A 27,033-nucleotide genomic window follows, 5' to 3' on the forward strand; every position below is an offset into this window, starting at 1 on the left:
TGACAGTATTTCCTCCACAATTTTTATTTTAAATTACAAAGGATGTTGCATACATTGATGAATTTGTATCTGAATAGAAGTGCTAGGGATCAAGGGTGACAGAGTAAACAAAGTCAATAGTTTAATTGTGCCTCTTTTCAAAAAAATAAAACTGCACAACTATTAACCAACATTTAACATTGCAACTCTTAACACATCATGCTTTGAACAAGGTAAATTTATTTTCTAACAGAGACAAGACTTTCAGTAAGTTTTTCTGAGCTCCAGTTGGAAGTTGATTATAGAATATCAAGGACAGCATTACAATCATGACCCCAAGCATAGGCAGAACAGGATGCCATGTTTTGTTTAAAATGCCTTTTTTGTTTTTTGCATCTGCATGTGCCATCAGCCTTAAGAGTCACCCAACCACAAATACTGAGCAAGAAATTTTCCTTGGATATATAATACTCTGGGAAGATAGATGATTCCAATCAGAATGTGTGAATATCCATCATTATAACAGAGATTAAAATTAAGTTTTCTTACTAGGTTCTGTTTCCTAATCAGAAGATTTTGATAGTGTGGGATGTGCTTTTTCCAACACCAGAAAAGCCAATTCAGAAGTTTTCCTTACAAGAGCTAGTTAAGTCACACAAATTTGACTTTAAATATACCCAACTAAAAATTACTTAAAACTCCAGAAAAACTCTTAACAGTGATCTAAAAAGTTTGGATTTTTTTTTTTTTTTTTTTTTTTTTTTTTTGCGGGAAACAAAAAAATGCAAGTGTGGCTTCAAAGAGCTCTGGTTCCACTTTTAGCTCCACAGCTTGTTAGAAAGACAATAAATTCCCAGTCAGTATTTGCTCCCATGGAAGTTCATGGATGTCTAAGAGGCTGAGGATTATATTCAGAGTGCAAAGACACCTTCTCGAAGCACTGGAGGGAAAACATGGCATATTGTGAAATGCAAGTTGTAGAAAGACAGAGATTTTTGTTTGCTGCAAAGAAGATACAGCCTGAAAGTGCCATCTTTGATTAATGACATTGAAGAATCCCAATTTACATCGGGAGATATTCAAGAGTGGTGTTTTCTCAACAGACTAATGCCCTTAATACAGTTACAAGAAGGATCAGTCACTGAGGCAGCAACTGTTTGAAATGTACTTCACACCATCCCTGGGGTAAAACAAAATAAACCTCAGCTGTGTGCAAGGCTGTGTCAACAAGCCAAGACCACATCTAGCAGCACTCTCCACTAGGTGATTCCAACTGAAGCCTCCAACTTCAAAAGAAAATCAAACCATGCTTAGATGCACTCTTGAAACTCGGGTCTCAAGGCCAAATACAGATCCTGACATTCACGCTCCAGAACTGGGCTGTGCCTCAGCAGAATTTCAGGAAGACGAGCAAGCACGTTTGAGGAGCAGAACTGCATTTGCTATTTCTGCTGGAGGCAACTTGGATACAACCCTTGGAAATTCTCCTGATAAAACCTTTTAGAGCTTCTTTAAAAAAAAAAAAACACATAGCTATGTTTAAATGATTTATGGAAAAGCACATCCAGTCATAGCTGTGAATAAGCTGTTTCATTAATGAAGGCAAATATTAGATAAATATTGGGGGGTGTCTTTTAAAAATAAATTTTAAACTGACACCTTTACATTTCCAAAGTGTCTGTTTGCTTTTAGATTAGTTAAAAGACCTTTCATCCATTTTAGGTTGGTTTTTTGTTTGTTTACCTTTTTTTAAAAACCCCAACATTCCCCTGGCCCTCTTAGTATGGAAAAAAAAAATCAATCTATAAATTAGGAACTGAAGACAGCTGAGCCTGACTCTCACATCAGCTTTACAGCAATATAACTTTATTAAATCACAATGATTTCAACTGGTATGATAAGAAAATCCAGCCCATCCACACGTAAACATAGCTTTAGTAGTAAGTCTCTCTCATCCCAAAACACAAAAAGTACTCACCAAGTATCAGTAAATGTGTTCAATAAACCATAAAAGGAAGCGTTAGCAAAAAGGGGTTTTGGGTTTAAAAACACCCTTCAGGAGCACCCCCACGTTTTGCAAGGCCATTCAAAAACTGGTCTTCCATAGAAATACAAAAGGACTACTGAGAGAAACTGAAATCAGCCCTGTCCGCACTCGCTCCAGCACACTTAAATCAGCTCTGATTCCACCTCAGAAGCTTTGACGAGTTCAGAGGGAATGAAAAACACTTAGTTCTAGATGTACAAGTAAGGCACAATATAAAGCCACATCATCATCTGTCATGAAGGGAGGGGAAGGACGAGGGTCATACATGGTACAGCAGAACAAGCAGCCCATCGATTCCAAGTGTGGCACCTACGTTCAGACTGACGAGATCTCGACAAGAGCAGTTATGACAGCATGCTTTTAATATGGAAACAAATCCTAGAGAATCCAGTGTATCAGAAAAAGGAAGAGCTTTCTGGTTGTATTAAATCAAAAAATAGATCATTGTTTTTGGATATAGGATTAAAAGTGAATATTCACAATGCCTACACTCAAAAACAAACAAAAAAAACCCCAGGACTTCGTTAAGATCCACATACTATGTATGAACACTGAAAATCTTTAGAAAATGGTCTTCTCTAAAGATCACCCCAAAACGCATGCCACAATTGCCAAAAAACAGAACAAGTACATTTGTTGGTTTTTATACCCTAGAAGATTTTTGTTTGTGATAAGTATACACTAAATGTATATATTTTAATGACACTAGAGGAAGCAGATTGTTACTGGCATTAAAGTACAACCATTTCTAGACGGTTTAAATGCCACAGAGTCCCCTGGTTAAAATGTAAAGCTGCACAGCTTGCCTATGTCACCTTTATGATAAAGTTAAACCAGCAAAAGGTCTTATCTTTACTCTACATTTTACTGCCAGGTTTTATTTATCTCAAGTATCGCTGCAGCATTCTGACCAGCCCAGAGTTAGCAGCAAGTGGCAGGAATCATATAAAACGCAGTTTCTTTTTTTTTTTTTCTTTTTCCTCTTTTTTTTTTTTAAACAAAGTGCTTTTCTAAGATATACATACATATAAATAGTTACAAAATAAAGTGTCAACATTAAAAAGCTCAACTATTTCGAAGCTTTAACTTAAAATAATACATAGGAAACACTGAAATGCGAGGGTATGGAACTCACTAAAGATTCAAAGTCTACTTTGAAATGCGAGACCAAAATCATAGTCTGGTTTTCAGACAAAAATAAAAAGCTATAAAGTTGTGTGTTGCCCAGGATTCCCAGGCAGTAAGAAAAGGGGGGCTTTTAAATACCTTGTCAGTTGAATTTGTCCCAGAAGTTTTTACCTGATTTCAAACTGCTCTCTCTCAATATCCAGATGCTGCCTGGCCTGCAGGGTTTGGATGCAGCACAGGGACAAGCTCCGTGTGCCAGCCCTGCTCAGGCACAGCCTGCACCTCACAGGACACATTCTCTTTTGGGGTTTTGGGGGCCCTGGGCAGCTCCACAAGAACAAGAGGAATACACCAGACCCACTGTGGAAAGCAGCAGCCAACTCTCACCTCACCTGAACAACAACAACAACACCACCACAAACGCCTCAAAGGAAAACACCCACATTCCACTCAGATTTTGCAAGCCTTAAGTGGATTTACAAAGTTTTGCCTAAATTGCCCTGGGTATTTGTTCAGTCTCTTGTAGGAAAGACTTTCTGTACAGCTCAGTAGTGGTATTTTGGCCTCCTCCTCCCTTTTGAGTCTTCCAAAATATTTAGGTACAAAGGAAGCTGTGAGTGTGGCAGGGCCACCACTTTCACCGGCCACTCTTCCTGCACTGTTACCGATTCAGGCTTTTTTCTCTTATAGTACAAGCGTGGATATAAAAATAATCTACTCATAAACAAAAAGGAATCACAGTACAAACAAACTCAGACAAACTAGAAACGAAGTGGAGAAGTTCCCCAAAGGGAGTGGGGAGAAAGCCTTCATGGACTTTTGCATTTTTTTTTTTCAGCAGCTACATTTGAAAATATTTGGTATTTCTATTTTCAGTAAACAGTGTTTTGTCATCTTTAAATAGGGAGAGAAAGAACAGGGAGGAAAAGGAGGGGGGGTCCATGAAACCAGAGAATGATCTTGCCTTGAGATAAAGGACTTTCTCATCAAAGGCTAAAGCTTTTATCTGTACGTTAACACTGACTACAAAGCCAACTCTTATTAGCAGAAGAGCAAATAAGAACTTTGTGTTAATATTCTTCAATCATAGAAACTACTGAATTAACAAGAATAAGTCACATATAAGTCTGAAGAAGCTAGTTTCGAAATACCTGTACAAAAATATAAAAGTCTATAAATTTTTTTTTCGTTTTGTTTGAAGCCTGTGTTGATCCTTGGAAACATCACATGCATAATAATACATCAACTGGAAAAGTGGCAACTAAGGAATTAGATATTTGTAGCTCTTTTTTTTTCCTCTTTACATATATACACGTTACAATAAAAATAATTTTATTTTGGTTGTTTGGTGGAAGTATACTACAACAAGCTAAATACTTTTTTTTTTAAATTCTCAAAGTCGAAAACTATTTTACCAATAGCTTACTAAAATCCAAATATATTAAAATCTCCTACAGTAAGTGCAGAGAAAAAAGATTTAAAGACTCCAAGACGGCCACCAACTTATCTACCATGGAAGCGAACTACAAGAACAGCAAAATAATATTGTTATGTATGAATGCTCCTTCTGTAGATAATTGGACCCAAACAAAAAAATTCACAGTTCAGTAAGATCCCTAACCCTGACCTTTAATTTTTTTTCTTTTTTTCTTTTGTTTTTACATTCAGTACAGTATCATATAAGCTGTGCAAAACTTTACTTAGACTGGCAGTTCGCCATATCAGTTGCATTTGTCTTTGGTACAAAAATAAACAATCGCATTAATGTGCAAGTATTTGTTTTCTTCCGGCCAAAGTACCGAAATTGAGTTTTCTAGAGCCATCTTTTATACAATACATAGACTCTGTGGCATATATCTACATTTTCAACATATTCCTATATACATTCAAAAATTTTTAAGAGCTGGAACAAATACATTAAAACCTAAAATCTCACCATCTATACAGCTCGGTTTTGCCCCTCAGGGTTTTCTTCATACAAAACTTTACCAGCTTATACTGATAGCTCTCCCCACAAAATACAAGGCACAAAGAATATACTTTTTTTTTCTCTTGCTTGCACGGACATTTAAATACTCTATTAAGCTCAGAAAATTAAAGTCTTATATGGCACACTAGCTCTAATGCCGCGTGTGCTATGTACAAGTTAATGGTTGCAAAGAAAGCTTACTGGTTTTTTTAAGAACAAGGAAAGAAAATCTAATTATTTTTTAAAAAATTACAAAAGAACAAAAAACTCCCTACATTGACAGCTTCACCAAAAAAATGCTTCCTCTTACTTCACTTGGACCATAAACCTGTCACAATGTCTGGCAAATGCTAAAACATTTTCTCTAGCAAATCCATGTTTTTGCTTCTAAAACAAAAGTGATATATTCTGGTCCTAGATCATTTGAAAGAGAACTCCCATTTCTGCCCTTGAGCTTGAAGCAGCTTTGAAACTATCTGGTCTATGGTCCAAAAATGCTCTGCAGCATTTTCTACCACGCCGTGATTTGTTTTCCTACACTGTTACTTGAAACCAATGGAACCTACAGGTGAGTGTTTACAGAATGCTAAGCTGACATGCAGACCAGAATGCCATTTACAGCAAGGAACTCGGCAGCACAGGCAGAACCTGCCCCAGGAGCAGCTGCAGGCCTGTCCTACACCTTGGCCATGGGTATCCTCAGCCCCACGAGGCCGCCCGTGGGGTCTCCCTCTGCTGTCTTCTCCAGCACCTGGTTCACAAACTCTGACGTCTGTCCAGCTACAGGAAGTCCTGAAAGGGAGGGAAGAGAAGCTGCTCTCAGGTCACTGCTCATGGTACATTCCTACTGATGCCTCAGGTTTGGCTTTTCTATTTTTCACATTCTGTGCTGCTTTAGTGGGTGGGCCTGAGCCTCACATCAGGGCATGGTGAGCTCTGCACAGAGCAGGGAGACAAAACAATTCCTGCTCCAGCTGGGCACCAAGGACAAATGATCCAAATCTCAGCCCAAGAGCACAAACACCGTGGGCTGGAGAGAGAAAAACAAGAGGGACGGGACTTGATCAGCTAAAACTGGAATGGGACAATGAACTGCAAGGTGGGAATGGAGCAGAGCTGATCCCAGGGAGAGACCCCGTGCCCGGCCGGGCATTTTGGGGCCATTTTGGTTCATGTTGGGTGCAGCCCTGGCTGGGCTCTGGTGCTGCCCAAGGTGCATCCATGGAGAAGATCCTTGAAATAAATCCCTGCTTTATTCTTTAGCTCTGTCCTGCCTCTGCTCTAGCTGAGCCTTCCCAAGGCATCACTACAGGTAACCAAAACCAGGAGACACTTTGGTTGGGACAAAAGGAATCAGGAAAGCGTTAATTCATTCCTCCAGATCAGAAATTGTTTGCAATCAAATATAGAAAGCCCAGAGGAGGCACTAGGTGTCTCTGGTGGAATGGGATGAGCTTTGGGGCTCCTCAGGGTTATTTATGGTTCTATATCTCCACACCCAGGTAAATACACAAAGTTCACTGCTTACCAAGAGTGTCTTTAATAAGTATGTTCAACTTTTGCTCCATGTTGATTCCTCTGTCATCTTTAGGTACCTGCACCCGATTAACTATTTCTTGTTTGATGGAGTTGATGACAAAGAGTAAATTATCTACAAAGAAAAAAAAAAAAAGGATTAGCTTTACATCACATTTCCCTGGAAGGGATTCACAGTTACACACACAGCTATCTGTGTCAGACGTGTCACATCACACTTACTGCAAAATTAAATGTAATAGATTACATCAAATATTACCAATATTTTCAAAAATATTTACAGAACATGCACACATCTGCATAATTTACACCTGCAAAGTAGCTCAGCATTGCAGGTAACCCAAGCTACATTCATTTCATTCAATGAGCTGGGTTTTTACCAACTCTTTTCTCTATGAGCCAGCCAGGTTACATCACGGTGCAAAACACAGACTTGCCCAAACAAAAAGAAAATTAAGATGTGAAGAGTTGTATTTACCATATTCCGTGTTCAGACCCCAGAGTTTAACTTTATTGGCTTCATACTGGGCTTTCTTTTTTAGTCTACAAGCCCTATGGCAAGAAGAGGGGAAGAATTAGAGCACTACCAGAAATTCCAGAGTAGTAAGAGCCACATGAACTCATCAACCAACCCTCCCAGAGCTGTGGTGCACAAACTCATCCATCCTCACTCACCTGCTCAGAGAAGACTCTGCTACCTGCATCTGCTCACATCTGACACTTGTGGAATTTGCCACTGTCCCAGCTGTTTGCCCCACAGCTAAGGAAACCAATTCCAGTGGAAACACGTCCTTATCTAGGGCACAGGCAAACCACAGCTCCCAAGGTGCCAGCTGCTCTGCTTTTTGATAAACTGGTAATTCCCATTTGATAAACTGGAAATTCCCATTTGATAAACTGGAAATTCCCATTTGATAAACTGGAAATTCCCATTGCAGGAGCTGCCACATGAAGCAGAATTTCTTTAGGCAAAAATAATTTGGATCTTTATCACTCACTTGTAGCAATCCAAATTTTCTCATCCCTGCAGCTTTACCCAGTGCATACCTGGAAGCCAGCTTGTTCTTTTCTTTCCTTGACCTGGGTCTGGCAGTTAAGGGAAGTTCACTGACGGGTGTCAGGTCACTGATCACCTTATTCAGCTTCCTCAGCTCGTTACCAATCTGGAGGAGTTTTCTGGGGTTGGGAGTCAGGTCTTCTACATCAGTCCTCCGGGACTTCTTTGCTGCATATTTTCCTGTTTAAAATATGCAGAAAAATGGGTAGGGAAGTGACATAATTCATACACAAACCTGTGAGAAAACACTCTAAAATAGGCATTTTTTGGGTGCAGTTTAAGTTCCTTTGTTCACTGCAGAAGAATGGGCCGGAATCAGGTGATCCCCATGGCCTCCCACAATAGAAAAAGCATTTCCACACAAAGAGCTTTGTACAATTCATATTCTATCCAGATCAGATAAGAGCAAATACTGCTGGCAAGGCCACTGGATGTGACAGAGAGCATACACACAACCCTGCTGAAAAATGTATGTGACAAGTTCAAACCCTGTTGTTTTGCTGCAGCTGTAAACTTGTTAACTCATATGCAGCCAAAATATCCTCCTGCACACTCCAGTGGATTAAACTCCTAAATAATCTTATTGCCAAAGAAAGAGTGCTGAGGCTTGGTGCTGAAAAAATCTTCAGCAATGCTGAGATGAAATGACCCACATAAATGCCAGTTAACCCTTTTTATTTTATGTATTTGAAGCTATTTAAGGCCTGGTTTTGCACTTGACTTAAAGGTCAAGTGGCCAAGTGTCTGGTGGGTTTGAGTCCTTAGAGCATGTTTGGTTATTTGGTGTTGGATAACAAACATAAAATAATGGAATCACAGAATGGATTGGGTTGAAAGGGACCTTAAACTCATCTTTTTCTCCCCCTTGCCATGGGCAGGGACACCTTCCACTAACCAGGTTGCTCAGACCTCCATCATGAGAAAGAGCAGTGATAGGGACTTTAGGTACTGCTATTTCACTACAGGATAAAGAAGCTTTTAAAAACTAAGGACATTCAAAGAATAAATGTTTTCTTCCCTGAATAAATCTACAGGTAACAGCAACAACAACAAAAATATCTTATGATTTAAGAGAAGGCCAATTGCCATGTTAAAGGCAGTAATTTTCAACTCTAAGGGAACATTAACCTTAGAACCAGGGAAGTTGATTTAAATTGCTCCTTCAAAGCCAAAATGAAATGGAGCACCCTAAAAGAGATCCAGTGAGAAGAAAACAAAAATACCTCTAAGAGTGGTTTGCTTTGGGTGATGTTAATCATGTTTGTGGTGCAGTAATTGCTCACTGGGAATAAATCAGTTATTACAGAACTGGTTTAAGTTTCTAAGAGGGCATCTTAAGGAAATAGTTTATTCCCAGAGGAGTAACTGCTTCACTCTGCTGCATTCACAGGGGGAAAACAAGGAGGGAGGAGCAGAGAGACACAGTTGTGCCTTAGTGCTTGTCCTCAGCTCATACCAGTCCCCTGAACTTGGCACCCCAGAGCCCTCCCAGCCTCCTGCTAACACAGGCAGCACTGACAGGAACAGCCACGAGCAGCAAACATCAGTCAAGTCACCATCTAATATTTACAGTATCACACTGAGAAAGCTTTGAACTCTTGGGGTTTCCCCTGAGAGCCCTTGGAAGTCACAATTCTCAATTCATCCACACTCCTCTGGAAGAAACCACACTGAAAGTCCCTACTGTGTGCTCACAGTGCCTTCCCTGGGCACTGCAGAGTAACAGACTTACAGTGCTTGAACTTTCATGGCCAAAACACAACTTCCCAGCACTCACAGGGAGGGGAATTTGGCTGCTGACGATGTCACAAGGACAAGACAGTCACCTGTGACCAGAATGAGGATTTCTTACCATGGTGGAGCCCATTCTTCTGGTACATGTTGCTGGGCAGGGTGTCCCTGTCCCACTCAGAGGGCCTCAGCATCCTCTCCTGCTGGGATGGTGTCAGCTGCTCGCTGTACTCCCAGAAGTATCTTCGCTTGCCTCTTTTCCGAGAGGAGATTGCAGTCATTTCTTTCAAATCCTCCACAGAATCGTTTTCATACCCTAAAAGGATGCAGGGGGTTGTTTACAAACTGGTGACAGAATTGTTTGCAGCCCTTTAGCAGCAGACTGAGGATTCAAGTTGAGAGCAAAACCACAGCCAGCTCTGTTTTGCATTATCTAACACTTGGTTTCCAGCATCGACTGCTCTTGGGTACTTGCTTTAAATCCAGGAGAGCCACTGAGCCACTGGTGGGCCTTCATTAGTTGAAAAACCCAAAATTATTCATGCATTTAAAGTTCCTTTATGTTCTCTGATGCCCTAAGCTGTAGTTCCCCACAATCCCAGCAGTGCCAAGTACAGACAGCAGATGTTGGACCATGTTCACCAATCCTGACAATTTTCCCCAGGAATTGGCAGGAACACAATCCTAACTCACCTCCACATTTGACAAAAAGCATGGAAAGAGAAGAAGATTAAATAAAGATGGATTAGCAAAAGACAATAAAGAAAAAATTATTCAGTTGTAGAACACTCTGAGTTGGAAGACGCCCACAGGATTGAGTCCAACTCCTGCTGCTCCTGAGTCCAAAGACCTGCAGGGAATAAATCCAAGCACTGATCCCTCCTTGGCTGGAGGAAGGGACTCTCTTATCAGGACAGTGACCAAAGGACCATCTAAGCTGAAGGGATCTGGAGCCACTGCTCAACCTCCTCCTCCTCTTCAGTGGGATGAGAAGAAATGACCCTCAGGAAAGCTGTACAATATTTTAGAGGTAAATTATGATGCACTTGATATCATGAACCGCTCATGAAGGACATGGAAATTGTAATGCCACTGCCCACATCAGAGAAATATTTAACCATAACTATGTAAACCCAAACCACAGGTTTTCAAGCCCCAGATATGCTTTAGAAAATAAAGATCATCTATACTAAGGTTAAAAAAAAAATCTCAAACCACTGCATGACCTTTTGTGCTAAAATGCTAAATATTAGTTTACACTTACTCAAAAGAGGAGCATTTCTAAATATCACATACTGTGATGGAGCTAAAGGAAAAGCCACCCATGCATGGACTGCAGGCTTAGCAAGCCTTGACTCCATATGCTTCAGCTCTGCTTCATCTTCCAACAGCACAAAGAGCACTTTCTTCCTTTTAAAACAGTCCATTCAATTAGTCTGTTTGCACTTGAAAAACCAGTTGAAAGAGGAAAAACAAACTTTCTTGCTTTGGTCTGTCTCTCACATCATAACCCAAAGCACAGACAGAAGTCAGGTATGAAGAAGGATGAAATCCATCCTGAAGTTCTGTTTTCTTAATTTCATCAACTCATTTACTTGGGTTCTCTGGTTTGTTGCAAAGGCAGGATTTTAAAGGCAAATCAAACAATGAAACATGCTTTAGAAAACATTTGTGCTGTATAGCCAAAGTTATTGACAATTTACATGAAATACAGTTTCAAATGCCATAAATATTTGTAACTGCAGTTCCATTTTACTCAAATGCTGCTTGACATGAGTATCAAAATACACTCAAAAAGCCCACTGACTTTCCACCTAAAAAAGCTATGTAATTCATTATACAGAAATATATAAATTGAGCCCATCTTCATGGTAACACAGAATCAATCTAACCAATGAAAACAAATCTCTGTAAGAGCTGAAGTGTACAAATGTACAACAAGGTTAAAATCAGGACTTCCTGTTTGCTTATTCAAACTGTAATTAAGTTAGCAACTTCAATTACATTGACTTAATACATCCTGCCTTGCAAGCCCAGCACTGACCTGCTGCCATTATAAAGTGACATAAAAGAACCCAGGGCACTGTCCTAACCCAACACACAAACTTGTTCAGCTGCTCTGCACTGCATTTATTCCTCCTCTTAGCAAAGATCACACAGCAGGGCAGGCTTCTAAGAAATCTCAAAGGGTTCTTGTATTGAACTCTGAAGCCCTTCCCAACCCCCTCCTAGAAGTCCTCCTTCACATCCCTCCCTGTGCTTTGGGGTTTAAACTCACCAGGGTTAAATGAAGCAGAACAGAGAACAGGCTGCACGTGACTCCTGCCTCTCACCAGGTGAAACCCAAAAATAGTCCCAGTGAAACAAAGCCAGAGCACTGCTGCTCTCCAGCCCTTCACCACAGAGCCTTCTGGCAAATCTCTCCCAGGGTTTGCCCCCAGCTGATGGTCCAGGTGCTCAGACTGACCTAATGCAGCTCCCTAAAACAATCTGTGTCTCCAGGAGCACTTTTCCACTCATTTCTTCTCCAGTGCTACTGACAACTGAATAAATTGCTGCATTTCCCATTTCTGCAATCTCCTGACTACTCCATGGAAGGAACAGTCATTTAAAAGTCTTTCTACTAAATGAGATAAGAAAAATATACTCAGTAATAGCAAAACCACCACATTTAAACGCTAGAAAAGGCCTGGGCTGGTAATTCCCATCATAAACTACCTTTGTAGGAGACCAAATTTGCTAAATCTGTGTCATGGTGATAATAAAAACACTGTTGGCCAAACTTGCCTGAGAGCCAGTCACATTTTTAGCTATTTTTCCTTCACTATATCTAAATATTTCCTCAGATAACACTTGAAGAAAGCATTTCATTCACTCTAAAATCATACATGAAGAAAAACCAAAAGTAAATTATGTAAAAAAACATCAGAGGGTCAGCAATAACTAGCAGATTTTTGTCCTTTCAGTAAATTACATCCTCACTCAAAATACCAACTTATTTTGCTTTCAGACCTTTGTAAGGTTTCATTTTCCTGTGCTTAAATATTTAAATATTTTAGAGATTTAACCCATAGTATTTACCTTTAGAGGCAAAAAAAGCAACACAAAATACAAAAGTGACATGATTAGAATACCCGGAGATGTTATTTTCCAAAATAAACAAAATAGATGATAAAATTTTTAGTACCACCACATTTGAGGTGAATGGTTTTAGGCTTCATTCATGGAAGGGTCTGGCAAGCTTGGATAAGCCCAGATCCTCAGCTACTGCTGCAGAATGTGGGTTGCTGGTCAGTAAAATCATTAATTAATTAATTCCACCCACAGCATTTAACACAACCTCTCTTTTCCAGGGATCCCAGGCTCCCAGTGCAACACATCCCCCATGGGCTGCAGAGCTGGAACAGCTGCTCAGGGCCCCAGAAAGCAGAGGGAGTTCACTCCAGAAGGGAGGGAGAGGCTTCAAAATGTTAATAAAAATGTGTTGTGTGCATGTGAAAGTAGCATAAAGGGCAGGATGCTTAACGAGTTTAATACCAACACAGGAAATCTAATTAGAAAATAATTTCATCTGAGAGTTCATTATGACAAACACTGACAAGCTTTAGGGAAGCTGCTGCTCTCAACAAGGAAGAATTTCAGCTGCTTTATCCCCCTGAAGTTACATATTGCCAAATGTCTGAATACTTTAATTCTTATTCCCTACTACAGGGCATTTATAAGATATGAATATTGTAATACTTTATGAAATGAAATTAATACTTGGGTCCAATCCTGTTGCTTTCCCTGCAGAATTTATTTTTATACAATGTTACTGCTCTGTTACATTCTAGGTGAAGGTTAGGTCTTATTCCTGCTCTTAGAACTCCATTTTTAAAGGCAGGAGAGAGGAATTCCAGTATCCTCTGAAGCCCCACTAAGTGTTACTGCTGAAACCACCTAGAAATGATTCTATTAATTTCAGTCATTCTATGGATTCTGTGGAAAAACTGTACCTGAAAGCAGGACTTGAATAATTATGAAATCATTTTACTCAGGATGGGATTTCATCCTGACAGATCCAACTCGGGATAAATTCAGAGCTACGAGAAGTGCTAGAAAGCTCTGCACATCCTACCAGAGAGCTACAATAAAAAAGGCCACACTTGCAGGCAGCTGCTCTAACCTCAGGCTACAGCTGGGCTTCCTGTATTCTCTATCATTATTTTTGTTGCACAACCACAGTTTGTGCAGTTTTTCATGAAATAGGGCAACAGAGACTTCGCATACTTTGAATAAATTGCATTTTGCAAAGCACTTAGAAAACGTGGGAGGAGAGCTCACAACTTAAGATCAGTGCTGCTCATGAGTAACTACCCGGAGTTCAAAAGCTTTCCTTCCCACTCAGAGGACAAAGCCAGCAACCCCCACATCACCAAAGCCCAACCCTGCTGGTACCTGGTTCTGAGAAGGTGTCGCTGATGTCATCGTCCTTATCGTCCTCGTAATCCTCCTCCTCATCATCGTTCTCAGACAGCTCGTGCTCACTGCCAAACCCTTCATCATGGTCCTCATCTTCAATATCATCCTCATCCTCCTCCTCCTCCTCAGGCTCTGCTTTAGCTGACTGTTCACCCAAAGTGTCTGTTACAAAAAGAGAATAATTGTGCTCTTCTTTCTTCTGCGAGGAGTCGGACACGGACGTGCTGGCGGAAAGGCTGCTCTCCCCCACAGCCAGCCCCGGGCTCTCCTGGGGAGGGCTGAGGAGCAGCTCTTGAGTCTCTTTAAAAGGCAAACCAGGAGTTGTGCTGTGACCATGGGGAGACTCGAGTCCTTTTCTCTCCTGTCTCTTTGCTACAGCCCCACAGTAGCAGGTGTTTTCCTTGGCTGCGTCGGCGTGCGCCTGGCTCAGCACGGGCCTGCTCTGCGGCAAGGGGTTGATCTTTACTTTTGCTTTTTTAACATAGTCTTTACATTCCACGTGAATGTTCACCTTTTCACTGCTGTACACGTTGGTCTTGGCCATGATCTGTGTGCTGGAAGCAGGCTGGCTGCCAGCCTTGCTGGCCTTCTGGGCACAGTCCGACAGCGCGGCCTCGGCCTGCACGTTCTTGGAGGAGCAGACCGGCGCCGCTGCTCTGCTCGCCATCTTTTTGCCAGGTAACAAAGAATTTAAAGGGTTTTGTTTCACACTAAAGAGCAAATCAGGGTAATAGAGTGAATCTGAGACAGGCTGGGAGTCCTCGCTGTTCAGCTGAGCCAGTGTGGGTGTTTTGCTTATCACCTCTTCATCCTGGTACGGGCTTGAGAAGTCGTCGAGGCCCAGGTAATCCACCTCTTTTGTTCCCCAGATGTCACAGCTGGTTAATTTAGTGTACTTAGTTAGGTCTTCACAGTAGGTATCCCACTGCTCCCACTTGGAGGTGAAAGCAGCTTCTTTGTCCAGGATGTCCGTAAAAGACTCCAAGTTCTCAAGGTCTTTGCAGTCCTCCATGAAAAGCAGGTTGTCCCTGGAGCTTTGCTGATAGTCCATTTCTCTGTCCTGTGTACAATAAGGTAAGTTAAAATTAATACCAAAAAAAGTATCCATCATCTCTTTCCTCTTCTTAACCTGGTAAGGAGAGCTCAATTCCAGTGAAGTATGAGAGAGGAGTGACACAGGAAGAGACCTCAACTTTCAAGTAAAAGCTTCTTTTGAAGGTCAGAATGAAGTTCAGCTCCTGTGCTTCAGCAACAGGTCCTTCTGAAGACACTGCTCTTCCTCTAACACTGTATTTTCCTGCTATTGCAAATCCATCTGCTCACCAGGAACTAAACCAGTACCAATATCCATGTATTTAAAATATGAAAGCCATCACAGGCATCTCTATAATCTAGGTCAATCTTTGCTGTGTGTTTAACAGAATACACTTAACTTTACCAGTTCCTGGAAAACCTCATTCTAACACGACCAATTAATGACCACGAGTGACCTTTCTCCTTTGATGCAGAGAGAAAATGAAAAAGGAAGTGCTCACACAAGTAGCTTGTGAGTCAAATTATATTTCCCTTCCCCCTACATTCACAGCTTGGGTGAAGCAGAACATAGCAGGGGGAAATTCTTCCCTGTGAGGGCAGTGATCCCCTGGCACAGGGTGCCCAGACCAGCTATGGCTGCCCCTGGATCCCTGGCAGTGTCCAAGGCCAGGTTGGACAGGGCTTGGAGCACTAGTGAAGGTGGATCTGAGCCTGTTTGAAGAAGTGCCTGCTGAGGAAGCACCACACTTGCTGGACAAGCAGTCCAGCTCTTCCCTAATCAGCAGCCAGCAATAATGAATAAATTTCCAGCATTCTTGAAGCAACACCCCTTTATTCCTCCAGGAACTGGAGAGGAGATGAAATTCTGGGCACACACAGGTACCTACCAGTTCATACATGAAGTCTGGATCTGAGCTGCTTGCCAGGAGATCTGTGCTCATCAGAGTCTGCTCTGAAAACAGGTGGCTCCGAAAGGCATCCCCAAAAGGAGGGTCCATTCCACTCACACTGGGCTACAACACAACAGACAGACATTTCAAACATCATATGAAAAGGCACATTTTCATCTTCAACAAACAGAAACCATTCCTCCTAGCCTCAGAAGGTTTTCACCACCACAAATAAGCACATCACTCTCCAGAGACAGAGAATGCTCCAGGAGCAGATGACAACATGCAGGAGCAATCAAAGGACACATTTCTATCCACCACAGAGCTACAAGAGCATTCACTGCTCTGCTCCTTCATTCTTCCCTGCTGCTTTGAAAGTCTTATGTTAGCCCAGTTTTGGGATATGTTGGCATTTGTAGAAGGTGAGGGCCAGTCCTAGTCTGTGAGTCCCTCTAATACAGATCATTTTGCACTAAAGCAGTGTGGACTGTGTTTAGAGCCATTAGAACTCACAAAACTTCCATATAGAATTGTAAGGAAAGCAAAATTTATGACAACTAAATCTAGATTGTTACCTCTCTCTCAGGAAGGAAGTGAAATTTGGCAAAAAAAGGATTATGCAGGATGACTGGGCATGCAGGGAATGGGCAGCAAGGCCTTCTGCTACATTTAATTCCAGCCCTCAATTTCTCTTCTAGACACTCTCACCCTGAGGGCTGGGAAGGCAGAGACACTGTGCTGCTGAAAGTCATTCAGTGTGCTGAGGGTGAATCACTGCAGTAATAAAAGGCTGTTCTGCTCTCCAGGCATCCTCCCTCACCCACAGACAACGTGGCTGAAGCTTGAACAAACACAGGACCAAGAGCAGCACCACAGGGACCCCACAAAATATACATCCTTTCATCTCCTACACGTCTTCCCTCCTAGTGCTGGTCAGATTTGTTCTTAAACAGAGGCAAAATTATTTACACAAGCAAATAAAATCCTAGCAGACTTACCTGAGGCATTTCCAAGCCCAGATTCCCCAAATCCAATTCCAAACTTCTTGTTTTATTCACTTGTAGATTCCTTTCCAGCTTTACTTCAGTCTCAGGGAGTTTACACCATCCATGCAATGAAATTTTTCTTTAGGATAACTTCAGTTCACCCTGATGGAGCTTTTCTATTTGTCGACTTCTGTGCAGAATAAACACAGCAAACCCCCAAGGAGGTGAGTAATCCTTCACCAACAAGGTGAAAGCTTAAAAACAGCCAAAGGCAAGAATTTCCCCTGAAAATTGATTTTTTCTCATGCTAGAATGTGTAGAAATTTTCTTCCCCTGCCATCTTTCATTGAATGAAAAGCCACAGATGCTACAGAACAGAGTTGCTGCAAAACCATTTTTAGCCAAGTTACATTTTGTTGCCTTTTTTCCTCTCTGCTGAGACCAGCAGCTCTACAGACACACCTGAAGAGAAAACCCTGCCAAATTGGGAACAATAATCAGCACACTGCTGGGTATCCAAGAGAGAGACAACCTCTATGACTAATGTAACAGAGCCAATAAACTCTAAAAATGTCTCAGGCAAAAGTCTCAAAATACAAATTTCAGAAGAGGCAGAAATGCTGTTCCAGTGGTATCTCCTCCTTTTCTTCAGGGATTAATCCATCCAGCATCAGATAAGATTACATCAATCACTCACACAGCAACATCTAGTGGTAGAGGATCACAGAAATCATCCAGCAGGAGAGCAGAAGAGATAGATTTCCCCAAGAGAACAAATTAAAAACTGCCAAATTCACAGCTGTCTAATGAAATATCTTCTCTATTAATTCAAGCAAGGCATATGTTGAAATTGGACCAATTTATTTACTGATAGTTTTACCAGTTTAGGAGTTTTTACAGACCTGCTCTACTTCAGATGTTTGTCTAGTAACTCTTCTGAGCTTAACCCAGCATTTTGAACAGTGTAAGGAAAACCCTCACTCAGCATCGCTCCTAAGTCAGACTTTGGTGCAATCTGCTCAGGCTGTGTTTATTCTCCTCTTTTGAAAAACAAATAGTAAACTCTAAGTGTTCTCCCACAGCTCAGAACCCTCCCCCAGCAGCACATGACAGCATCCCCGTGATTATTCCCACTTTCAGATGGTATCTCAGCTACTTTGTCCTCTTTAGCATATGGACTATCAGACTGTGGTAAAAACAGACACTATGCAAAGAAGTCTTTACTTATCAAACAGCCTGCTTTGCAAAGAGCAGCTGGAATACAAAGAACAACAGTTCCAGGTCCAGTTTCACAGGAGCTCTCAGCTGAACCCTCACTGCCCCTGCCAGAGCACTGCTCCTCACAGGGCCCTGTGGGGAACGAGCCAGTTCCTTGGGAGAAAAGCTCCTTTCTGCTCCAAAACCTCCAGGGAACCCTTTACTTATTTAAAAGTGACATTTAAAGTGAAGTTTGTGCCTCAGCAAGCCCTGTCTCCCTTTACCCAGCAAAGGCCACACCACAGCAGGATGGTCCTTCCCAGGTGGGGACCTGGCAGGAATGACTGAGTCACTTCACCTGGGCTAGGAGAAGGGGTCTGTTCTTTAAAACAAACACAGGGATGTTCTCAGACAGAGAAAGAGAGGCAGGGTTATGGTTCTAAATACCTGAACACTTTCTTTCCATGCAGGTTGATGCCTTTTTCATCAGCACATCAGATGAATGCTTTGACATCACCACCAAACCATGTCCTTCATTCACAAGGACACTGCCAGAGTTCTCCATGATACAAAGGGCAAAGAAAGGAAACATTTGCTGCTTCTTCACTGGCTATTCTTTATTGTGGTTTTTGTCAGAACACGGGCCTCAAGCTGTTCCACACACAGCCAGCAAAGGGAGTGAAACTTCATCTCTACTGACACTGATTTCAGTACCAACCAACCAACACTTCCAGGGGCCAGCTTCTGGATCACTGCCAAATCCTCAAAGCAAACATGAAAGGCTCAGAATACTTTTACCATCTCCAAGACTGGAGTGATAAACTTCTTGCACTATTTAAGAATGCCAGTGCATGTCCTCTCAGGTCAAAGCAGTGTATCAGCTAACCCAATTAATCCTGTAATTCTCCTTATATTTAATTTTTGATATTTTATAATATTAATATTTAAATGTGACTTGAATCCCAGTAGCATCTAGTCAACTATTCCACAATGTAGGATTTTTCTCAGCAGCTCTGTGGAGGGGGAAAACACAGTGAGGCCATGAAAAGAAAGACATTGCCTCAGGGAGCTGCACAATCCAGATATCCTTCATGCTCCCAAAGAGCAGCCCTGCTTCCAACTGCTTTCCAAATTTCCCAGAAAGATCAAGGTCACCATTAAAAGCCTCCTGCTGTTTACACCTACCCACCAGTGCTTCTTCACAAACTGGTAAATAAAGATGTATGGCACAAGTCAATGACACACATGGGAGCACAGGTGTCAAATCAGAACTTGCTGTGAAGGAAAGTAATTTGTAGACTGCAGTTAAAGTCCCATTCTTACAGAATTTATCATTACTGGCACTTTCAGCCCAAGACTGAGTTAGAAAAGAATAGTCCAGCTGTTGTGTTATCTATAATGAATGCAGCTCTGAATGAACTAAAAGAGCTGTGGCAGAGCTCAAGTACAGCAGCACGAAGAATTACTGAAGATAAATATAGCAGGAATTTCTACTTCAGGACAATTTCCATTAATGCCTTCCATCAGCCCTTCCCAAATGCAGAGACAGGTGGAATACAGAGCCCGAACAGCGGGCAGGGTGCCTGCTCCTCTGGCAACAAACAGCCTGCAGGGAAATCAGATTAAGGTGATTAAGGAGCCAGGCCCAGAGCTGGTTCTGTGTCTGCAGGGCTGGAGTCACATCAGTGCCCAGCTCAGCTCCTGGGGGAGGCTCCTGCCTTCACTGGGGCCTGAGACAGGGCAGGACCTGAGGGGAGCCTGCCACACACATGGAGAGGGACTCTGCAAGGAATGGGGTGACAGGACAAGGGGAATGGCTTCACACTGACAGAGAGCAGGGTTAGATGGGATATTGGGAAGGAATTCCTCCCTGGGAGGGTGGAGAAGCCCTGGCACAGGTGCCCAGAGATGCTGTGGCTGCCCCATCTGTGAAAGTGTTCCAGGCTGGGCTGGATGGGGCTTGGAGCAAATTGGGACAGTGGAAGGTGTCCCTGCCCAGGGCAGGGGGTTAACATGAAATAATCTTTAAGGTCCCATCTAGCCCAAACCATTCCATGATACTGTGATCTTGAGAACAGCTGTGTCCTTCCAACATTTAAGAATCTGGGCTACTGATGGAGGCATGCACATGTACATTGGTTAAAATCCCATCAGTCATCAACCAGGATCCAAAGCCTGTTCTGTGGAGTTAACATCTAATTAATCTAATGACAAATCCTAATTAAAAATGATCCCCTGTATTTAATATTTACTTTCTAAAGAGGAGGAGTGGTTCGAGGATGCCCAGGAAGACTGAATTTCCCACAGGAGAGCAGCAGGTGCATTACCTGGGATTACTGGTCTAACCCAGCCTGCAGCAAGAGCTAAACTCCAAACACACAGCACTTAGGAGACACAGAGCAGCTCCTATGCATGGGCGTCCTCTTGGGCCACAAAACACCCTCCTGGCACAACACAGCACCTCCAAAGACACCCCTCAAAGAAAAAAACAAAAATTCAGCTTTTAGCTTAGCACCTCTGAAAGTCTTCCTCAGTCACCTGCGTGAATCATTTGTACCGTGGCTGTAAGGAAAGCTGCTATTTCTGGCCCAGTTCAGCTGTGTACTCTGTACCACTGGAAAGGCACACAGAGCATGGCTGTGCTGTTTTGTTGGCTGCACAGTGCTCATTATCCCAGCAGCTAAATGCCTGCTGTAAGTGCATTACAGGAACAATTACACTTTCACGATGGTGACTGCATCACACAGCACAGCTTGTCAAAGGCACAATTTTGATGCAGGTATAAAAAAATAGCTCATGAGAGCCTGCCAATACTAAACCTAAAAGCTCAGCCTGAAACATTCATGGCCAACTCTGAATTTCAGAGAAAGCACAAAAACTACACCGTGTGCTTGGAGAGAACCATTACATACCTTGCACTGTTTGTGGTATCTGGATATTTTATGAAATATTGGAGTTGGAGATGCAAGAAGTTCTCCTGCATGTCTCTTAAAAACATTTTTTTCCTTCCACAGTTTGTGCCAGCTTGTTTTCGGTTACAGAACACCCTCTGCTCAGGGCAGTCTTCAAGCTGAGAACATGCAGACTGCCTGGGGTCCATCCCTGGAGGTGTCCAGGGAACATCTGGAAATGGCACTCCAGGCTCTGGAGTGGGTGAAAAGGTGGGAAGCACTCCCAAGGTTGGACTCAATGGCTTTGGAGGACTTCTCCAATCTCAACCAATGCTTCTGTTTCTTACTTTTGTTTCTGAATAATGTTCCTGTTTTGTTTTTTTTCCTTTCTACATAATTCTTCAATGATTATCCAGACTTTAAAAAATTCATTTACTTTTCTCCCCCAGCACAAAGACATGAAGTTTATTAGTACTATTATTATTATTATTTCATAGCAGTGAGCAAAGACACTCTTTTAAAATGTCTCCTGTATTTCCACCCACCGCAGTCTCATTCCTGGACTCACAAAAGCAGCCAAGTCCCCCTTGTTGGTGAAGGATTCCTATTAAAATGCCAGCACAAGCATCTAAGGCATTATGCTCTTTGCTTTTTTGTCCTGAGAGAAAACAATACCTGCTTAAAACCCCAGACCCTGAGTCTGACAAAGCATTGCCATTTAAAAGAGCTAAAGATACTCAGACTGTTTCACTTCTTCTGAGCCTCTTCCCTTCAGGAGAGAGAAACTTACTTCACTGTCTCTGTTCCTGTTCCTCCACTGACCATCCCTTCCCCCCCCAGAGGTATTTTTCCAATCCTACTTGCCCACAGCAGGCATCCTTCAAGACCTGAAGTGATAGCTCTGAAGAGAAGCTCTGGTGTGCAATCACACACACAGCACCCCAGGCAGCAGAGCCCCCAGAAGAGCACAGAGCTCATGGACCCCCCGTGCCACTGCCAGCTCCCAGCTCTGGGGGTGCCCCAGCTGTGTCAGCAAACAGGCAGATCCCAGAAACTGATGGGATCAGGGTCACAGGATGGTCTGGGCTGGGAAGGGAGAGTAAAGATCAACTGGTTCCACTCCTCTGCCATGACAGGGACACCTCCCACTGTCCCAGGTGGTTCCAAGGCCCAGGGTCCAACCCGGCCTGGAACACTGTCAGGACTCCGGGGCAGCCACAGTTGCTCTGGACACCCTGTGCCCACCCTGCCAGGGAAGGATTTCCCCAATTTCCCATCCAACTCTGCTCTGTCAGTGTGAAGCCATTTCCTGTGTTCTGTCACTTGTAAATTGACTGAGATTTTATTCTAATTTTAGTGCTAAGAGTGGGATGTGCAGCATGTAAAACTTATTAGAACTATATTAACAGATTTAAATTAATTTTTAAAAATTGTTAAATTTTAAATAGTCATAGTATAAACCTTATTAAAATAACACTGCAGAGTTAGGAGAGTTGTTTGCACATGAGAATTAGTTGTAAAACTAACGTTTAAATTTTTTTTAGCTGTAGTTTTCCCCTGAATCAGAGTGGGGTTGAAAGCAAAGGCAAAAAACAAAAGCAAAACTAAACAATGATTCAGCTTCCAATCTCCAGCAATATTCTACATCCTTACAGGATGGCTGTTCCTGTATTTTTTTTTTCTGACAGAGTCTTTCACACTAAGAGAAAAATTAATTCTGTAGTTTCCAGGAAAAAACAAAAAGCAACACAAGTCTTATGATGAAGGGAACAGTACAGTCTGGTCTACTCTTCATACTGTGAAATTATGATTGTTATACTCCTGTTAGAAACGGGGCATCTGTACCAAATACTTCAAAGCCAGCAGAAAATTCGAAAAATGCATCAGTCAAAACTGACCAAAAAGTAAAAAAACTCGTGGCTTAAGAGTTTAAAACCAGAATGATTAAAAAAAAAGAAGGGGATATTTTTACAGCAAGGTCTAAACCTTAAATTTACAATTTTAACAAAACTTTTAGTTTAGCTTTCATGCCAATTCCAACTCTCAAGCACTTCTTATGCAGTGCCAAATCTCCTGATCAAGGTTTGATGTTAAAACATTCAGTTGAACTTCCCAAGTCACAGAGCAGGGACATGCAGGGTATGGGAATATAAACCTGTGGGTTCTCTTACTTATCCCACCAGTGGGACAAAAGCTTCTGTTTCTCTCCAATTAATTCCTGCTAATGCTGACTTCAATCTCTGTCCTTCACAGGCTGCTTGCCTCTCTCATTTAAAAACCACTTGGGGAGGATGCTCAAGGGCCAGATGCCTCTGCTGTGGATTTCTCGTATCAGGGAATACTCCCACCAATTCCTTCTTGGTGCAGGTGAACTATTGGCTATGGACATGTCTGAGGTCTCTGAGCTACTGTTATTTATGCATTTTAAAAGGAATCTCACCGAGATTATTTTAGCAGGAAAGGTTTCTTGCAGAGGGATCACACCCAGGGATGCTGTGGCTGCCCCTGGATCCCTGGCAGTGCCCAAGGCCAGGATGGATGGGGCTGGGAGCACTCTGGGACAGTGGAAGGTGACCCTGCCCATGGCAGGGGCTTGAAATTAAATAATTCTTAAGGTCCCTTCCAACATAAACCATTCAGGGATTCTATGATTTATTTTCCATAGAAATTCTGACATCTCGTTTAAGCAGCCAACGATAGAAATCGACCACATTTCTAAAGCACCTGCATCTGCCTCTCTGTAATTTTTGTTATGAAAACACATTTAATAATAATCACAATTAAACTTCCCAACAAGAATGCTCGGAAGCGACCTTAGAGGCCTTTTAAACGCAATCTTTAAAATATTTAGAAGTGTTTAAAAGACAATATGAGTATCTGATTCTGTTCTGCCTGTTATGTGGAGCATGATTTCAACAAGTTACCCCTGGAGTGGCAGCGACAGAAAGATCACGATCACTTTAAGTGAGAATCGCACATTTCGGCTGGCAGCTCCAAGCTCCAGCCTGTTGCACGGGGAAGTCTGAATAAACACCGAGCGTTTTACACCGAGTGTGACAGCGGAATTATCCCGGACACCGGCAGAGAAATGCCGTGGGCTGCGGAGCTGCCAGGGGCGAGGGAGGGCACGGCAGCGATGCCGCGGGTGGGGAACGACGCCCAGGGTGGGGACCTTGGGGACAAAGGTAAATAATAAAGGTAAATAATAAAGATTGGATTTGAGTCCTCGCTGGCACAAGGGGCTTTAATCAAGGTGTTCCCGGCTAGGAACCGGCGGGAGCTTAGAGCACACGCGGAGAGGTGTCCGACACCCGTGTGGGGACACGCCGAGACCCGCAGGCGGCTCCTGAGCGGCCCGGGGAACTCGCGGATGTTTTATAACCCAAATCTGCGGGGACGGGCGGGGAGCGGGAGACGGGAACGCGCCCCGGCCTCCCCTGAGCGCGGGGAACGGGACCCCCTGTGCGCGGGCACCGCCCCGGGCCGGTCCCGACGCCCAGGTGGGACAGCCCCCCTGAGGCAAAGCGCTGCAGAGGGTCGGGCAGCGCAGGCGGCCCCTGCGGCCACGGCCCCGCGCGGTGCCCGCGTCCCCCCTGCGTCCCCCGGCCCGGCCCTGACCCACTAACACACCTCCGGCCAACATGGCCGCCCCGCCACCTAGCGCAGCCTACCCCGGCCGCCACCGCCCCGCCCTCCGCGCCCGCTCATTGGCTGGCTGCCCCGCCGCGCGCCATCCCATTGGCTGCCGCGGCCGTCGCTCACCCGCCCAGCGGCCCTTTCAAGCTAGGGTGAGGCGACATGTAAACAAACCCCCTCCCGCCGCCCCGGCCGCGGCCCCGCGACCCCCGAGCCGCGCCCGCAGCTCCGGGCAACCCCCCGGCCGCCCCCGGCCCCGCCGTGCCGGACACACCGCCCAGGGAGCAGCGTCCCGCGGGGGACGGCCCCCGCCTAGCGACCCCCGCCTGGGCTGCAGGCGGCCGGAGCGCACCCTCGCTGCCCGGGAGAAGCGCCTTCCCGAAGCCGTGGCTCGCACCAAACAGCCGTCCCGCCGCTCTGGCATTACATAAACGCCGCGCCGGAGCGGGGACGGTCCCGTCCTGCCCTGCCTCGCACTCACAGAGCAGTGAACCCTCTCCGCCCCCTGTGCTCCGCAGCCTTTCCAGCGGAACCGCCCGTCGGGCACCAACACACCTGGGCACAGAGACCCCGCACGGCCACGGGTTACCCCCGGCCGTCCCGGGCATTCAAACAGGTCGGGAACGGAGGAGGCGACCGCGAGCCCGAAAGGCAGGAGTGCGGGAGCTGCCGAACCCTTCTCTCCCCTCCCGGGCAGCTCCTCCGCCCGCACGCCCAGAGTGGCCGGGCTCCCCCGGCAGGACGGCGCTTTCCTCTCCCCGGCACTCGCTGCGAGACTCGCTTTCCTTGTAAAGGCACGGGCCGCTCCTGCCGGGCGGAGGCTGGAGGGGACAACGCCGACAACTCCCCGCTCAGCCCGCGCTCCGTCCCTGCAGCCCCTTCTCACCGCCCCCAGCCCGGCCCCGGGCCCCAGAACCCCGCTCCGGGACCGGACACCCCCCGCGCACTGCTTCTCTCCCGCGGCCCCGGCAGCCACACCCCCCCGGCGGGCGAGCGGAGCGGAGGGGCCGCTGACACAATCCCCGTCCGGCTGCCCTCAGCAGCAGGGCAGACACCTCCGTCCCGCTCTCCCTCCCTCTCTGCAGCCCCCTGCCCGGCGACACCGCCTCCTCCCGCCAGACCACCCGGGCCCCCCGACCCCCAGCGCCCTCGCTGCCGCGCAGCCCCCCGGAGCCCCGCGGCCGCCCCGAGCCCCTGACTCACGGCGCTCAGCGGGGGCCACAGCCCCGCACGGCCCGGCCCGGCCCCTCCATGCGGCCCCGGGTTGGTTTGTTTGTTTATGTCCCTTCCTGACGGGTTCCCGGAAATCGCGTGACTCGACCCTCACGTGGCCCGAGGGGGCGGGCACGCGCGGAGGGCGGAGGAAAGTGCGCCGCGCCGTCCAATAACAGGGGGCTGTGGCTGCCACGTGACGGCGGAGCGGCGCGCGGGGGGTATTTAAGGCGGGGAGGCGGGTGCCGGCGGGCAGAGCGCAGCGGGGCGGAGGCGCGGCGATGTCTCTCGAGGCTTTGCGGAGCTCCCGTCCCACAGCCCGGTCCTGCTGCTCTCCGGCCTCACTCACGCTCTTACCCCCTTCATCCGTCCGTCTCCTACCTGCAGCTCTGTAATTTTTCCTACTGTCTTCAGCTACATGCACAACCACCTTTCACAGTCACAGGTGGCTGGCCTGGACTGCTTCAGAGACAACTGGAGAAATTATTAGTAATAAACATAATAAAAAATAAAGCTACCCGTTCTTATCTTGCTATTTGTAGAGAATGTTTTCTATTCTTTAAAGAAGTTTTTGCATTTCACCCCATTTATTCTATTTTTGCCCCAGAAAGTCCATGACATTTAATTCTGGAAACAAGGGAGCAGCCACCCACCTCTGATAACTCAGCCCTTCACAGGAGTAAAATGCATCAATGATTTCCACTAGAGGAAAAGTAAACTTCTATAAAGTCTGCAGAACAATTTCTTGTGAGGGGCAGCGATGCAGATATTTGCATTTCCTAAACAATATGAACAAAAGCAGTTAGAAGCATTTGAAATGACCCTGACCTCAATTCTCGCTCTATATCTTGCCGGAGTTTATGACTTAAAAGCCTTCATAACTTGACTGTGGAGTCAGCTTCCTTCACCTTCCTCATTTTTTACTCAAATATCTTCAACACAGGCACAGGTTTCCAAACTTCCTTCTTTTACACTTGAATGTTCTGTGCTCTGTTCTGCTGTCAGACAACAGAGGGATGAGTGATAAATGCTCTGGTACCTGCATTGTTTGTTCAACACCAGTGGCTGAATCCCTCTGTTCTCATTTCCTGCAGTCATGCAAAAAAAGGGAAATTATCCCAAGCAGTGTTAATCCCTGGCACACAAGGAGCAGACCATTCCCCAACCACCATGCAACATCCAGCAGAACACACACAAAACATTATTCTTTCAGCTTCTTCACATGCTACCACCTGGCATCTGCTTCAGAGGAAATGCTAACCACTCTGGAAAATGGGA

General features: G+C 44.6%; 1 protein-coding gene across 3 annotated transcripts; it reads right to left on the reverse strand.

The window, feature by feature from the left end:
• Positions 1-26,297, reverse strand: CREBRF (CREB3 regulatory factor). Of its 3 annotated transcripts, none has more exons than XM_030229249.2 (9): positions 25,747-26,297; positions 16,832-17,006; positions 15,831-15,956; positions 13,885-14,968; positions 9,569-9,763; positions 7,707-7,896; positions 7,138-7,211; positions 6,652-6,774; positions 1-5,915 (listed from the first exon to the last, which is right to left on the reverse strand). In XM_030229249.2, exons 2-9 carry the CDS (start codon positions 16,838-16,840, stop codon positions 5,800-5,802), a joined length of 1,917 nt encoding a protein of 638 aa, XP_030085109.1. In that variant the 5' UTR covers positions 16,841-17,006; positions 25,747-26,297; the 3' UTR covers positions 1-5,799. The 3 variants fall into 3 exon arrangements, 2 of the variants coding, with proteins under 2 accessions (XP_030085109.1, XP_030085107.1); XM_030229247.2 differs by having other exon boundaries at positions 16,832-17,009; XR_007778718.1 differs by lacking the exon at positions 7,138-7,211 and having other exon boundaries at positions 5,876-5,915; positions 16,832-17,009.
• Positions 26,298-27,033: the final 736 nt, after the last annotated feature.

This window comes from Serinus canaria, chromosome 13, assembly GCF_022539315.1.
Source record: "Serinus canaria isolate serCan28SL12 chromosome 13, serCan2020, whole genome shotgun sequence".
In the NCBI taxonomy this organism is placed as follows: Eukaryota; Metazoa; Chordata; class Aves; order Passeriformes; family Fringillidae; genus Serinus; species Serinus canaria.